We start from the raw sequence: 16,414 nt of genomic DNA, 5'->3' as shown, positions 1-16,414 counted from the left end.
GGTACCCAGGTTACCCCTGAAGTCCTCACGCCTCCCTGCGAGGTTAATAGATTGAAATTCCCTTATTTTGAGTATGAGAAAATAGAGGCACAGTGAAGTCCAAAGACTGCCCAAGAGCACACAGCTAGGAAGTTGAGTGCCAGGTTTCAACACCAGGTCTCCCTGGACAGGGCAGGGCGTGGCTGTGTCTGGACCACTCAGCTCTCCTTTGTCATAGTCGACAGCACTAGTTACTTGATATGTCTTTTTAAAAATTAATTTATTTAAAAAAAGCTTGAGTGCTATTCTAAGCAATGTGACATCATGGATTTCTCAGGCTAGTTATATATTTTATGACGTTCATCAATGTACAATGATGTAAAAGTTGAATGATCATGTTCCGCCTAAGACCATCTCATGTACCAGCAGTGAGGTTAGACGCAAATAGAAAAAAGGGATCTGGTCCAAGATTTGACACAGATTCACTGTCTGTGGGACCCCTTGCTAGGGTACTTGAGCATCTGTGTCACTAAATCTGTGGCCAGGCACATTCTCAGTCACTCAAGAGCAAGCCTATCCTTTCCCAGAACATGCAGGCTTCTTGAAACCCTGTCCTTTTCAGGCACACACTGAGGTGGGGAGATGGACCTTGGAGTCAGACCACCTGGCTTTGAATTCCAGCTGTCTCGTCTGAGCTGTATGGCCTCAGGCAAGTCATTTAAGCTTCTTGTACCTCAGATTCTCCAACTGCAACACAGAGATGATAATAGGCAGAAGCCTCGCGGGGCTCTGAGAATCGAGTCTGTGCGTGTATAGCACTGGGACTGTGTCTGGAGGCGGTGAGCACCAAGCGACTCTAATCATTCCCATTTTACAAAGGAGGACAGAGAGACTAAGGAGATAAACTCTTTCTCATCTCTCGTTGTGTGTCAGTGCAGGGGCAGAACTAAAAGCTGGTCTGTGGTCTGCAAGCTTAAGGGATTCCAGGGTCCCCAGGGACTAGTAGGACATTCAGCTGGCGGCTACCGCCCGCCATCCCCAGGTTCTGATTGGTAGGCCTGGGGGGGACCCAGGAATCTGCATTGCAACTGCTTCCCAGGGGATTCTGATGCAGGTGGTATGAGGACCACTTGCTGAGAAGCTGCAAGCTGGGTTTGAGAGGTCCCTACCTCCTTCTTCCTTCCCTGAGTCCCACCTGCACCCTTCTTTCCACTGGGCAACTATGTAAACAGCGTTATTTCTACCCTTGCACGGGCAGAAAGGGGTCTGTGCTGCTGCCTCTGTTGGTGCCTCTTCAGGTCAGGGTGATAAGAAGAGAAGGAACAAAGAGGGGAAAAAGATCACAGCAGAGAGACAGAGTGCTCATTTTAAGGTGGAAATATGCCATTTCCTGACCACAGCGGGACTTCCCTAGGTTGTATTAAAAAATCCTGTACTGCCCATGTCTGGTGCAGAAGTATGCATAGAATTTTAGAGAAAATGAACACTTTGGGATCATTTGAAAGTTACAGAACTACCAGTTTCACCACTTTAAAACTTTTGGGGAATGGCCATTTAGATATAGCCTGGTGCAGTCAGGTAACCCTAAATGGAGTTTTTAGAAGTTTCCACGCCCTTCTTTGCTGGTGCCTGCACTGCATCATGCTGTTGCTTTGAGGAGGGACTTGTTCCAGATCTCTGGGGTGGGCCGAGTGACTCACCTAAAGTCACAGCTTCCACAGAACATTACTGGAAGTTCAGTGAGGGCCTTCTGTCTCTGAAACTTGTTCTATTTCCCTCTAGTCGGGCTTCCTTTTGTAGGTTTTATGACACTAGTTCCTGAGAAATCAACTGATCAGGAATGTTCTGAAAAGCTTAGTTTAGGAAAAAAAAGATGGGCAAAGCCACGTTCCAAGGCGGTCACAGTCCTGGCTTGGGAGAAGAATGATCTCCCAAAAGGTCAGAAAACATGGTTGTCTGAAAGTGTCCAGGCTGGCCTCTGTGTGATTTCTGTGCAGGGCCAGGGTCTGTGGAGCCTTTAACTCTCTGGCGCTGAAGCTAACGTGGGAGCTGGCTCTAATTGCACATTGGCCTAAAGCAATGAGCGAGACCTGCACTGTCTCCTAGGTTACTCGTTTGAGGGTAACCGGATGAGCAACCACAGGAGCGTTAGCTGAGTAGGAGCTCATTCCATAAAAACCCTGACCCTGTGCATGAGGCAGATGGGGACTACTTAATACAGCATCACTGCACCGCCTTCCCCTCCCTCACTCAAGTAGGTACAAGAGAAAGAGGAAATAACGTTAGGACCAATGATCGGAGGAACATTTCAGGGCTGGGGGTTGGAAAAGCAGCCCACCAGTGCTTGATGTGGTTGCCTGGATCACAAATGGGGTATGACCGGGGGAATTCTCTTCACCAGGGGGTGGAGGGGTGGGGAGACCCCTCTCTCTATCTCTGTTCTAGAGGTGACCTCCCACCCACATAATGGAAAAAAAATAAACTTATTTCATGACAATTTGCATTGAAAAGTTGAAGGCAAATGAGCAAGTCTTGGAGGCTGATGTTTTCATGAGGTTCGCTCAAGCATGCTGCGCCTCTGCCCCAGGCTGAGAGGTGGCGACCTAAGATGGGTTTGGTGGGTGGGTGCATCCCCAGCCTGCCTGGCCCCAGGGCCCTGTGATGTCAGTTTTCTAGCAGTGGTTATGACCAGAGGAGGGGACTGTGACCAAAGCCAGTTTGAAGAGGGTGAGAAAGAGCCCGGCATTGTCCCGACAGCAGCAGCAGCAGCTTAGCCACCCTGCATGTTGCACGCTGCTCTAAGTGTGGCACAGGAGGTAGAGGGCTGCTGTCTGCAGGGCCCTGAGGGCACATGCTCTGTTCCACCTTGTAATCTGGTTCCACCTTCTTGGTCCTGGGAAATATTCTTTTTGTTTATCCCTCTTCCTTTCGGCTTGGGAAGGGGAGTTACTTCACCAGATAAATAAGAGCCACTAGGATTGTTCTGCATCTGACTTGAAAGGGGTGTGGGGTGGCTGGGTCTTGGCATGCTGGCTTGGGGGCATCTGAGGCCATTAGACCACATGAGCTGGGCCTGTCCATTTTGGAAGCAGTGAGAAGGTTCCTTTGTGAGTGAGCCACAGAAGTCATGAAATGCGTAGTACCTGGAGACAGCGCAGAAACCTGGCGCAGTCCACTCCCCTGTCAAGCTGGGCAGACAGGGCAGCCATCTGTGCCAGTGAACTCCTCCTAGTGCAGTGCTGCAGGGGCTGCTGGGAACCATGTGTGGTCACCCCTGCTAGGAGATGGGACACCAGACCCCAAATGCTACCATGTAAGGTGGGAAGTAGAAGTGTCCAAGGTGCCCCCCGGCCTTCCTAACCGTCCCTTTCCTAAGACCCCAGAAAATGAGAATTATGGACTAGGAATCAGAGGAAATAAAGGTCAGGCCATTAGAAGGGGCCAGCATAGCTGAGCCCAGAGCATGGTGGATTTGACATTCAGCCTTTGCCCATTGTTCGCTGGTGTTCCCTCCCAGGCCTCTGACCAGTTGCTGAGGGACTCTTTGTAGCTTTCGGAATCTAGCCAAACCTGACATCTCTCCAAAAAGCTGACTTTTGTCATCACTGATTGACCTGCAATATTAGGCTCTTCCCCTGAGAATGCCTGTTACCTTGCAATCCCACCAATGAGACATAGGATTCCTTTGTTTTCAGGAAGATGTCACGACGGTGCCTAGCTTAGAAAAGTAACACAGATCCAGCTCTTGCGGGGCTAACTATATGGATGATATTATATTATGGGCTGCCAGAGTTTGGTAAACAGGAGTTTAGATTTCAGAATCGGATGAGCCTGGATTGGATATTTATCAGCAAATGCCCAATGATGTGGATCCCACTCCCTTTGTGAGGTTCAGTTTCCCTACCTGGAAAATAAAGGGATTAAACCAGCTGATCTTGGAGATCCATCTCAAAACGCCAAAGATTTGACCTCCTTCAGGTGTGCCAAGCATCCAATCCTTTTCATCTTTTAATTATGAATATTTGAACCACAAACAAAACTAGAGAGACAGATATAATGAGCCCTTCAGTACCCGTTGCCCCATTTAAGTAGTTATCAGCATCCACCACTGCCCAGTCTTTACCACAGGCTCTTGCAGCACAGACTTAAGCATCTCACCAAAGAAACCAGACTTACCCTCTGGGTTGGGCAGGGGCCTCTCGGCAGGTGCAGGGGCGGATTTCATGCTGTTTCCCATTTCTTTCTTTTTCCCCGGGGCCGCTGGTGATGCCCAGAGCCTACGATATAGGAGACAGACGGGGAAAGTCAACCGTGCCCTGAGCCCTCCAAGTGGAGAATGACCCAGTTTAGAGAGCATCATGCATCATTTTTCTGGCAGCTTGCTTCTTGAAAGGCGGCTGTTTATATGTGAATATGAGATTGGTGAAGATTGGTTACTTTTGCGCAGTTCAAGTTCTTTTATCAAGGGAATGACAGAAAAACCACAGAAAGGGAAGTTGCGAGCAAATGCTGTTGGTGGCAAAAGTTTCCATTCCTTCGCACCCTCGCTGAGGATGGTAAGCAGCCACAGCAGGGTTTGTGTGAGAAACCAAGCAGCATTTCAGGTGGCCCAGAAAGTATCTCTACTCAGGGGCCCTCACCATCAACTCTGTGCACCAGGAATTCAGAGTACAGAGTTGTATGTCTGTACAACCAAAGGCATGAGGAGAAGGTACTTTCTGCTGCCACTTTTTGTCATCCATTTGAGTTTGTCAGCATGCTTTAACAAAGGATGAAAGAGGAAAACTTCCTAACAATTCTGCGTACCATCTGCATGCTGCTGAAGTCCTTTCACATTGACTGTTACTTTTGATCATTGTAAAGTCCTTGCATCATGCTTAAGCCCATTGTGCAGTGAGGGAAACTGAATCTCAGAGGGGGTAAGTGACTTGTGTGAGGTCACATGGCAAGCAATTGTAGAGCTGAGATTTGAACCACTGATGCTAAATCTCTGGGTTGCTCCATAACAGTTTCCAAGGTAACCACCCAGGCTTAAATTTTCGCTGTGTACTTATAAGCTAGATGACTTCAGGCAAGTCATTAACCTTTTCTGTTTTTGTTTTTTTGAAATGCAGTCTTATTCTGTCACCTAGGCTGGAGTGCAATGGCACGATCTCGGCTCACTGCAACCCTGCCTCCTGGGTTCAAGCGAATCTCCTGCCTCAGCCTCCAAAGTAGCTGGGATTACAAGCACACGTGCCACACCCAGCTAATTTTTGTATTTTTAGTAGAGACAGGGTTTCACCATGTTGCCAGGCTGATCTTGAATTCCTGACCTCAGGTGATCTACCTGCCTTGGCCTCCCAATGTGGTGGGATTACAGGTGTGAGCCTCTGTGCCTGGCCAAGTCATTAACCTTTCTCTAATCATCTGGGAGGACACTAATCGAACGAACAGTGTTGGGTTGTGGTTACAAAATTAACTGAGATAAAGCATGGGAACCACTTTGAACATGGCCTGGCATAGAATACATGTTAGTTATTACTCTGTTTACTGATTGTCCTTAATGATAAAAGTTCCAAGTCTGGACTTTCATACGAATATTTTGGAAAGAGACATAGATTATCAGAGAATAGGGTTTTAGGGAAGCCACATTCCCTCTGGATGGTAGAAGCACAGAGAGGAAGCCCACATCCATAAACAGAGCTCTGCCTGCTTTGTGGGGTCAAAGAGAAGAGATGGAACAGGGTCGCCCCGTCGGCCTCCAGCCCAAATGGAAACTAATCTCCCACCTACCTGTGTCTGCAGCTCAGGATCAAACCTTATGAAGGGCACAAAAGTCAGCCCGTCCAACTCCCACCCTGGCCTTGAATCCTGTCTCCATGCCCTATGTGTACAGGTTCTGGAAAGAAGTACACTCTCAGATGAAGGCCCTGCCCAGGCTGAGGGAGGTCTGCATAGCTCCCTAATTTAAGGGAAGGGGTGGTGTGAGCTGAGACTCCTACTATATTAAGAAACAAGGAGCACCAAAATAAGAGTTGTTTAAAAGTCCATGTATCTTAGACATTTACATGAACAGCTTGTTACTTACTGCTCAAGCTAATGCTTAGTGATATTCCCAAGACAATGACAAGGCTTGCAAAAGCTATAAACTCATAGTGCACCACAGAAGGGTTGGTTAGAATGGGCAGCATGTTTAAAGTGAAGTCCAAATCCCATCCTTTTTGGATCCTATTGATCTTTGTGACTAGAAAAGAGGATGCCCTTGCAAATTTAAGGCTCGGGCCCTTCTTTCTCCACTCTTGCCCCTACCATCCTCACAAACCAGAAAAACATCCACACTCAAAATCCCAGGGCCTCTACCTTGGTAGGAACCTTCTAGCAGCTGGGCAGGTTCTAACAGCAACGCCTGGAGTCCAGGAGGGCAGGGATACATTGACCGTATCTCCATCCCTGAGCCTGGCGAGGGTACCCAGGAAATGTGCTTCCCCAAAATGCTTACAGAAACACAACAGGTGGTGTGACTCCAACCCACATTCCCTGCAGTTCAGCAGACACTTCCTGGGCATCTACCCGGTGCTGGGCCCTGAGCCAGAGACTTGAGGAAGTCAGGATCCCACCCACATAGTGGGAGTGTGCTGCCTCCGAGGCCCAAGTCAGGCAAGAGGGAAGAGGCAAACCAGGCAGCCTCCCTGGCCCTGAGGGGACTGTAGCCACACAGGCTGTCCCGCACAGGCCTCGGNAGAAAAACATCCACACTCAAAATCCCAGGGCCTCTACCTTGGTAGGAACCTTCTAGCAGCTGGGCAGGTTCTAACAGCAACGCCTGGAGTCCAGGAGGGCAGGGATACATTGACCGTATCTCCATCCCTGAGCCTGGCGAGGGTACCCAGGAAATGTGCTTCCCCAAAATGCTTACAGAAACACAACAGGTGGTGTGACTCCAACCCACATTCCCTGCAGTTCAGCAGACACTTCCTGGGCATCTACCCGGTGCTGGGCCCTGAGCCAGAGACTTGAGGAAGTCAGGATCCCACCCACATAGTGGGAGTGTGCTGCCTCCGAGGCCCAAGTCAGGCAAGAGGGAAGAGGCAAACCAGGCAGCCTCCCTGGCCCTGAGGGGACTGTAGCCACACAGGCTGTCCCGCCCAGGCCTCGGGAAGCATGCGTGTGACGTGCAGAGGCTGCTCTGCACAGGCCTCGGGAAGCATGAGTGTGACATGCAGAGGCTGTCCTACACAGGCCTCGGGAAGCACATGTGTGACATTCACAGGCTGCTTTGCACAGGCCTCAGGAAGCACGCATGTGACACACACAGGCTGTCCCACACAGACCTCATGAAGCGCATGTGACATGCACAGGCTGTCCCACACAGGCCTCAGGAAGCATGTGTGTGACATGCAGAGGCCGCTCTGCACAGGCCTTGGGAAGCATGCGTGTGACATGCACAGGCTGCTCCGCATAGGCCTCAGAAGCATGCATGTGACATGCACAGGCTGCTCCGCACAGGCCTTGGGAAACACACGTGTGACATGCACTGGCTGTCCCGCACAGGCTGTCCTGCACATGTCTGCCTCTGTACTGCTCCTTGGGCCTCCTGGAACCTGCCTGCTGCCTTGGTTCCTCAGACTCCTTGTTTATCATCACCGAGGCCTTTGGGCTTCTGGGGAAAGTTCTCAACATGCAGAACTAACTCTGAAACCACATGTGTGCTGGCCTCGCCGATTTGCCACCATCTCTGGTGTCCCCAGACACAGGAAACTGTCCCAACAGTGCCTTTCTGTCCTTTCAGCCTGACTCATCGAGTGTCATTCAACACCTAGTGATTGTGCCCAGAACCCTGCCCCCATAGGTTCCACCCCTCCAGATGCCAGGGTGCCCCCAGCCCAGCCAGCCTTCCCTCCCCTCTGTCCCCTCCCCCAAGCTGCTTCTAAGCAGCAAGCTCCCACCACAATGTCTGATCTCTCTCCTCCTTTATGTCAACCATTCCAGAAAACAAGTCAGAACAAGACTTTGCTATCCATCAAAGAGAATTCCAACATCCTCTCTCTTCCCAACAGCTCTATCATTCTTCTCAAGCATTTGCATGCTATTTTGGAGGGATTCCTGGAATCCACTACAGGGAAAAAAAAAAAAAATTAAACTTGCATTTTTGAGATTGGAGAAATGAGGTTCATCCAGGAAAAGAAACGTACCCAGGGTCACGAGATGAGAAAGTTTGAGTCGGTCCTGGAGGCCTGGGCTCTTCTACCTTAACACTCTTCTCTCCTGTTGCTTGCACTCCCTTCTGTTCTGCCTTGCCAGTCAGAGTTCAGTCTCCGTGAGAGAAGGGACTGTGTCAGGGCTATATGACTACCAAAAAAACCATCAGGTCTCAACAGCCCTTTAGTGGTCTGCTCAGTGGCTTTCTACCGTCTTCAAGAAGGAGTTAACTTATCTGAAAGAAGCTTTTATTTGAGAAAAGTGAAAATGCCCCCAGAGAATGAGAGCTGGAGTCTCTCTAATGAAATGGCTGAACAATTTGATTTAATCCGTGACAGTTTCATGCAGTGGCTGAAGGTGGGAGAGAGGGTACCGGAGACATAATTGCTTCTAAGAACAATAGAAAAGGGCAAAAGAGAAATGAGTTAATTAACACTGGCTCTACAAATTCTTGATTTATTTCTCCCTTTCCTTGGTGGTGTAACTCTTAGGTTTCTGGGTCATAGAATCATAACTGCTATTACCTTATTTTCCCTTCGGTCTTTGGACCAATGCTATTTCCTTTGTGTGAACTTGGACCTTGGTTTCCTCTTCTGAAAAATGAGATGAGTGAAAAAAGATGATCTCCAAAGAGCGAGCCTCATAACCCCATTTAATTGTAGCAATCAAGACTCAATGGTTTTTAAAAATTAGTAATAAAACCATTGGCATTTTTCAAATGAAGTCCCATTAGACAGAATCCCAACTCTTGTCTTTATGTGCCTCAGAATCAATGGAAAACAGTTAATGTGTACAACCACCTTCTGGGAGGCAATTTGCAGATGTTGTTGTGTTTAATCTTACAAGCATTCCCAAGGGCAGATACTCTTTTACTTTGTTAGTGTGAGAACAGGGTTTAGTCACCTGCCCACTGCCCTGGAGCTGGAAACCTTACATCTCCTGACTTCAGGACCTACACCTTTTGCTCAGGACCATGCCACTGCCTCTCCAGTGTAAGGATCTCTGGTCAGTGTGCTGCTGGCTGCCATTTGAGCAGAAGCATGGCATGGAGAGGTCACATACTGGCATGGCATTGCCATCAATAGTGTGGGATACGCTGGCCAGCAGCATATCCTCTTAATAGGTTTTTATTTTGCAGATCTGGGTCCTTTCATTGTGTGCTTTGCATCGTCTTATAGATCTGGGTGGGGAGGCTTCTCAGAACCTTCCATTCCTGGGACAGCATCCCAGGACAGTTCTGTGCACCTGGTCCATCTTGTGCTTCTGATGCCTGGCCTTGCTGCTGGGAAAGAGGGTAGCCCAAACCCCTTTATTTCTCTCCCAAAGGGGAGAGAAATTGAGGAAGTCCAACCGATGGAAGGCAGGTCATAAAGCCAGGAACTCAATCCTTGGTGACAGAATTAATTTGAAAATGTACTTAGGGATGCTACCTTGCCTTTGGCCGTAGAAATTTCTGCTGCAAAGTGTGACAGCTATAAGCCCATTCATATGACCTTCTTCTAAGGCATGGGAGCACGGTGCAGCAAGTGGAGAAGCCTCACTGTCTACCATATATGTGAATGCCAACAACACCAGTGATAACCAGAACACCCCCCTCCCACAATTGGTCAGCAAGCATCCTCTGTCAGGCACAAAGCTAAGCACTGTCCAGCCAGTATGTCCTGGGTTGCTCAGAACAACCCCACTTTATAGCTGAGATCAATTAAGTGACTTGTCCAAGGTTATACTGCTAGGAAGAGATAAAACTGGGATTCCAGCCGGGTCTGCCTGGCTCTAAAACCTGTGTTCTTAATGGCCACCAGTGCTGCCCTGTTTTTCTGTCCTCTGGCTAACCCAAGAAGACAACAGAAAAGTGATTTTTAAAAGTCATCAGGCTGGGTGCGGTGGCTCACACCTGCGATCCTAGCACTTTGGGAGGCTGAGGCGGGTGGATCACATCTCAAGACCAGCCTGGCCAACATGGAGAAACCCCATCTCTACTAAAAATACAAAAATTAGCCAGACATGTTGGCAAACGCCTGTAGTCTCAGCTACTCGGGAGACCGAGGCAGGAGAATCACTTGAACGCAGTGGCCGGAGGTGGCAGCGAGCCGAGATCAGGCCATTGTACTCCAGCCTGGGGAACAAGAGCGAAACTCCATCTCAAAAATGCAATTACAATACAATACAATACAATACAATACAATACAATACAATACAATACAGTAAAATAAAAGTCATCAAAGCAAACCTTCGGAAGCATAAACTTTGGGGGAAACTTTAATACAATGGAGGCCCTGAGAGATCTCTTGGATGTCACTTGGCGGTGTTTGGAAGCCCAGGTCTGGGTTTCCAGTGGGGGCGAAGGGTGCAGAAGTGCTGCTGGGAGCAGAAGAAACAAGAGAGAGAGGCTAGTTGAGGCATGCTGTGGTCAAAAGGGCAGGAGTGAATTGCAAGGAATATTTTCTAGCCTTTCACAGCATTATTTTTAAAAGACTTACTTAGGAGGCTGAGGCGAGCAGATCACGAGGTCAGGAGATCAAGACCATCCTAGCTAACACGGTGAAACCCTGTCTCTTCTAAAAATACAAAACAAATTAGCCGGGCATTGTGGTAGGCACCTGTAGTCCCACTTACTTAGGGGGCTGAGGCAAGAGAATGGCATGAACCTGGAAGGCGGAGCTTGTAGTGAGCCAAGATCACGCCACTGCACTCCAACCTGCGACAGAGCGAGACTCTGTCTCAAAAAAAAAAAAAAAAAAAGCAACTGTTACTGCTGTGGAACAAAACAAAGAAACAGAAAGGAATACTAGCTGTGCTTTTAGTATCTCCGTTTCATAAAACTATGCCACTCAAATGCATACATATGGAAAAATATTAAAGAGAAATTTCCAAAATATTTCCAAGGACTCTCTCTGGGTAGTGATTTTATACGTGAATTTAAATTTCTTTGCTACTTACTTATTTCTAAAATACCCAGATTTTCTCCCAGGTGCATGAATTGCTTTTATAATCAAAAGGTTGGAAAGAATGAGGGCGCCTTAAAGAAGAGATTTTCAAAGCAGGCAGGCCTGAGTGCAGATTCCAGCTCCCAACCTGCTGGCTGTGTGTCCTTGGGCAAGTTACTTCACTTCTCTGAGCCTCGATTTTCAAATCCACTAATTTGGGATATAAGTATATGCCCTACGGGGTTGTTTTGAGGTTGAAATTATGGGTCATATCTAAAGCAGAGATATGTTTAGTAAATGGCAGCTAAAAATTTACTAAAGCAGGGGCTGGGGTTGGCTAACTCACTGTGCAAGCTTGAGCAAGTACCTTCCTCTGTCTGGGCCAAAGAGTCCTCAAATCTGATGGGGAAAGGGTTGGGCTGAACAGTTTGTCATGGCTCTTTTGCCTCAACCATTTTCCTGCCGTGACTGTACCCAGTACTGGCACAATTGACTAGGGACTTGCTCAGTGCTGCCTGTGGTCTTACCCTTGGTTTCAGGAAAAATAAGAGCTGGCACAGGGGCTTAGCATCCGGTGGTCTCCCTGGCAGGATTTCCGGGGTCACCCACCACATCCTGACCTCACTCCACAGGTGCACCTCTCCCAGTGCGAGGCTGGGGGCTGCCAGGGCTGCCTGCCCTGTGACCCACATAGTCCCCTGCTCTCCTCTAGGGCAGGTGCAGCCACAGGACTGTTCTGCCTGCTCCCACCCCACCCCCATCTGCTTCTCCTTTCTCTGCACTGCAGAGGAGGGCTGCGGCATACCAGGGGCTCTAGGGGCACTGGCAAGACCTACAGGGGCAGACGGCCAGCTCAGAGAGGGCATGCAACCCCCAGCCTTCTTCTGAGGCCTGAGTCCAAGCCAGAGGCCCCCAGGAGCCCCTGGGGAAGAACGTGGGATCCTCTTACCTAAGATATTTCAAACGCCCGGAATCCCAGCACGTTGGGAGGCCAAGGCAAGTGGATCACCTGAGGTCAGGAGTTCAAGACCAGCCTGGCCAATGTTGTGAAACCCTGTCTCTACTACAAACGCAAAAAATTAGCTAGGCGTGGTGGCAGGTGCCTGTAATCCTAGTTACTTGGGAGGCTGAGGCAGGAGAATTGCTTGAACCTGTGAGGCAGAGGCTGCAGTGAGCTGAGATCGCACCACTGCACATTCCAGCCTGAGTGACAGAGCAAGACTCTATCAAGAAAGAAAGGAAGGAAAGAAAAGAAAAGAAAAGAAAAATTCCCCAGAAGCTCAATACAAAGAACAGATGGAAGCAAGTAGCTGCATGGGGCTGGGGGCTCAGCTCAGCATCTCATCCTTCTACTGCTCTTGATAGGATACCTCAGTCCTGGGGCATCATAAAGCATCACTTGAAAAGTAGCAACTCAGCACTCTCACAGGACAAGGGAAAGGCTCAGAGAGGGCAAGCAACCTGCTCAAGGTCACACCTTAAGTTTGGATGAATGCATGACTCCCTGCCCAGCACTCCATCCCCTGCAGGAGAAGCCATGCCCATCTATCTGTTAACCAGGCTGTGGGCCTGACCCATGTGTCCAGGAGCCTGTGTGCTGGCCCCCTCTACCCTTGAGTGCCCAGAAGGGAATCTCATACACTCTCAGGCTAACAGAGAGGTTGGACTTTATGCTAAGACCAAAAGAGGATGGAGATATCATAGTGTGCATTTTAAGATCATTTTAAGATATGGAAAGAAGCCAGAATTGAGGCCTGTTTTAATTCCATTCTTTATTAAGTCACTAGACCATTCTTCATTTGTTTTTGTTTTTGTCTTTCATGGACATAGTCATATGTGACTTCCTGGGTATTCTCATGGAAGGATTGGCAAGAGGAGGTGTTGAGGGCTGTTCACAGCCTATAGTCTCCGTGGCTCACAGCCACATTGACGCAAGGGCCTCAGTGACCCAGACGTGTCAGTACAGTGAGTGGGTGTCTTATGAAGAGCTGTCTGGCACACGGAGGCGGGCAGCAGAGGCCATTCCTGACGTGGCTTTGGTACTTCATGGAAAGAAAAAGAGCCTACCCATTTCTTTCTTTCTAGATAGACCTTCTTCTATACACAGAGTCCCCCACACACAGGGATGGTGAGGTGGGGCACCACCCAATCAGCCTGTGGCTCTGTTGGACCAGAATATATTTGCTGACAAAACCAGGCTATGAATGGGGTTTGGGCCCAGGCCAGGTCCTGGATACCTCTAGATCCTATAAGCAAACTTGCCTAGCAAACGTTGGCAATGAAGAAAGAGTGGTAAAGACAATTATTTTAATCCTAGCCATTACACAGAATGGGGAAACAATGACTAGGAAACAGGCCTTTTCTTTTCATTTCAAATGTGGATACCTGAGAAAGGCAGGTTTCATCACAGAAGGTGGACGTAGATGGAAACTTTCATGAACATCCTAAAGGTCACCCAGGCATCTAGGCACAGGGACTATAAAGTCCGTGATTTCTTTATTGCATCGTATTTCCCGGCAAGAGTTACTTTTCCTTTTCATTCATACATGTGAATCACAGCATTACTCATAAACTTATCAAGTAAGATGGGAATCAGCATCTCACCTGACACAGCATTTGCCAAGACCAACTCCTAATCTGGGATCTCCCCTCACTGTCAGTCACTTGTCGAGGGACATGGACCCCAGAACCCCACACTCTGCAGCTCCCAGGCATTTGGTCTAATGGGGCTTGGTCTCGCTAAGAAGATCTCCGTGATGTTTTTAATTTGCTATTAATGTGCTTCTCTTTTGAGCTCACTGTTCCCTCCTTAGCTCCTCAGGAAAGCCGATTGCCTTGGGGTGGGTCCCAGTTCGACGGTCATTTGTGTGACTGCGTGGTGAGTGACCGTCTCCCCTGCTGAACTGTAAGTGCCTTGAGAGCAGCCAGCAGGTTTGTTTCTACTCTCGGCTGGGACTCAGTAGATGCTCCATAGGGAAATAAAAGGGAACAGTTAGAAACAGAAGAAACAGGCTGGGCGTGGTGGCTCATGCCTATAATCCCAGCACTTTAGGAGGCCGAGGCAAGTGGATCATTTGAGGTCAGGAGTTCAAGACCAACCTGGCCAACATGGCAAAATCCCATCTCTACTAAAAATACAAAAATTAGCTGGGCGTGGTGGGGGATGCTGAAATCCCAGCTACTCGGGAGGCTGAGGCAGGAGAAATGCTTGAATCCAGGAGATGGAGGTTGCAGTGAGCCGAGATTGTGCCACTGAACTTCAGCCTGGGTGACAGAGCAAGGCTCCATCTCAAAAAAAAAAAGAAAAAAGAAAAAAAAAAAGAAAGAAAGAAAAGAAAAGAAAAGAAAGGAACTGAAGAAACAAGGTGGGCCTAGGAGACTGTGGATTCGTGGTGTGCTAATAAATGTCAAACAATCAATGTTTCAGGGCGAAAAATTCCTAATAGTGTGTGCCAATTTCTGTGGTGTAAATTCTCCCCCCATGCTGACTTCCAGTTTCTCGTGTGACATCTCTGAGGACAGAGTAGGAAAAAGATGTGTGCAATGCGCCTCATAAGTCAGCAGAGGCCGCATCCAGACACCACTGGAGCAAATCAACTCTTTATGGAATCTTTCTCCCGACGAGCATCTGTTTTTGGAACAGTTGCCTACAGGCCTCTCTGTTTTCAAAGCAAAAGAGACTCATCTAAGTGGGCATCCACTATGCGGAGGGCCTGAAGCAGATGTTTAAAATACACAGACTCATTTGATGCCCCTGAGAACATACCATTTTATAGACGAGAAAACTGAGTCTCAGAGAGGCTAAGTAACTCGCTCAGGGTCATACAGCTAGTTCAGGGCTGGGGCCAGCATGGGAATCTGAGTCTCAGAGAAGGTGCTCAGGGTTACGAGGCTTGTTCAGGGCTGGGTCCAGCCTGAAAATCCTTTGTCTTTTTACTCCCACTCCTAATTCCTTCAGTAAAACCTTCATCCCAGCTTAATGAAACTTTAATTCTAAAAGCAGATGCTCTCAGAGCTGGGACTGCTGGCGAGACCAGAGGAGAACGCACACAGGCCTGGGAGCTGGAGTGCCCACTGCCCCGTGTCTGCAGGCACCCTCGTTCCTGACCATGGCGAAGCTGTCCCTTCTCACTGGACAGTGGTTGTCAACTTTGTCATAAAATCACTGGAATGGGTGGCTCCAGCACTGTGAGGGGGAATTTATCTCAATTGTTTCCCCTAATTTTATCTAATTTTCATTTTCTGCACATTCTGTCTTTAGAATCCACAGTGGGCCAATCAACTCCCCCGAGACTGTGGCCAAGTCACTTTCTGCTTTTGGTGTCATTTCGCCTTTCTCTAAGTAGTGAGGGGGCCAGCTGGAGGCCTCCCTGTGTCCACCCAGATTCGTGCCGGCCCTTGATGAGGCTTCGTGTACAGCAACAGGAGAGGGGGTGCCAGTGCGTATTGAGGAATTATGTGTCCTAAGTGTGTTACATGTACTCTCCACTTGACCTCCACAACTCTCTGGAGTATGCATCATTACACTGAGGCCTTTTGTCTAACTGGGGAAACCAAGGCCAGAGCATTCACGTATCTTGTTGGAGTTTGCCCAGCTGGAAAGTGCTGGAGGCGGGAGTGGAATCCAGGGGTCTGGCTCTAGAACCTGGCTCCCAGCTACCGTGCCCTTAGACCTGAGGAAAGGGATGGAGGGCAGCCTAAAGCAGAGCTATCCTTTTTTCTGGCAAGGTTATGGTACTTTTTTGTTTGCTAGAGGGTTATGAATGTCATAGTTATTCAGCAGGTGGATTGATAGGTTTGTGGATAGAGCAGTGTGATGAGAGGTGGGTCCAGACACTCTGGTGCTTGGAACTTGCATTCAGAGGATGCATATTTTGAACCGATTGTCCATGTGGCTTGGAAGGCATGTAGGGGAGAGAGGGGAGGAGTGGGGGGAGGTGGCACATCTGCAAACAGGGACGGGGAACACATTCAGCTCCCAGGGTTAGTGTGAGAATTAAATGAAACTGGCTGCACTGACTACACTTGGTCCCCTCTCTTGTCTCTCCGTGACTCTGTTTCCTTCGTGGCACATACCACAATTTGTCCTTATGCATTTGTTTCTCTAAGTGCTTATTGCTCCCAGGGCAACTTTCTTAGGATAGGGTTCAAGTCTATTATATTCCTCAATGAAAAGCCATGATCTAGCAGGTGCCTGGCACATAATGCAAGCTCAGTTAGTTAGAATGAATGACTGAAGGTATTGTATATAAACTACCAGGCACAATAGAGGCAAGAGGTGGTCCACTTCCAGGGAAGCCTGGACCGTCTGAGGTAGTTATTTTGCC

The 16,414-nt window shown here is 48.6% G+C and overlaps 2 protein-coding genes across 3 annotated transcripts in view; one reads left to right on the top strand and one right to left on the bottom strand.

The window, feature by feature from the left end:
- Positions 1–16,414, top strand: part of TG (thyroglobulin) — a 274,315-nt gene that overhangs the window by 191,974 nt on the left and 65,927 nt on the right.
- The window catches only part of SLA (Src like adaptor), a 66,459-nt gene that overhangs the window by 19,149 nt on the left and 30,896 nt on the right, over positions 1–16,414 (bottom strand). Inside the window, exon 4 of one of the 2 annotated variants that reach the window (XM_017875141.1) lies at positions 4,156–4,256. In XM_017875141.1, the coding sequence (XP_017730630.1) occupies positions 4,156–4,216 (61 nt within the window). In that variant the 5' untranslated portion in view covers positions 4,217–4,256. Of the gene's footprint in view, positions 1–4,155; positions 4,386–16,414 lie in introns of those variants that run through there. The other variant, XM_017875140.1, reaches the window with a different exon arrangement.

This window comes from Rhinopithecus bieti, unplaced genomic scaffold (assembly GCF_001698545.2).
Source record: "Rhinopithecus bieti isolate Rb0 unplaced genomic scaffold, ASM169854v2 scaffold_7212, whole genome shotgun sequence".
Taxonomy (NCBI): Eukaryota; Metazoa; Chordata; class Mammalia; order Primates; family Cercopithecidae; genus Rhinopithecus; species Rhinopithecus bieti.
This window is presented reverse-complemented; position numbering and strand designations above follow the sequence as displayed.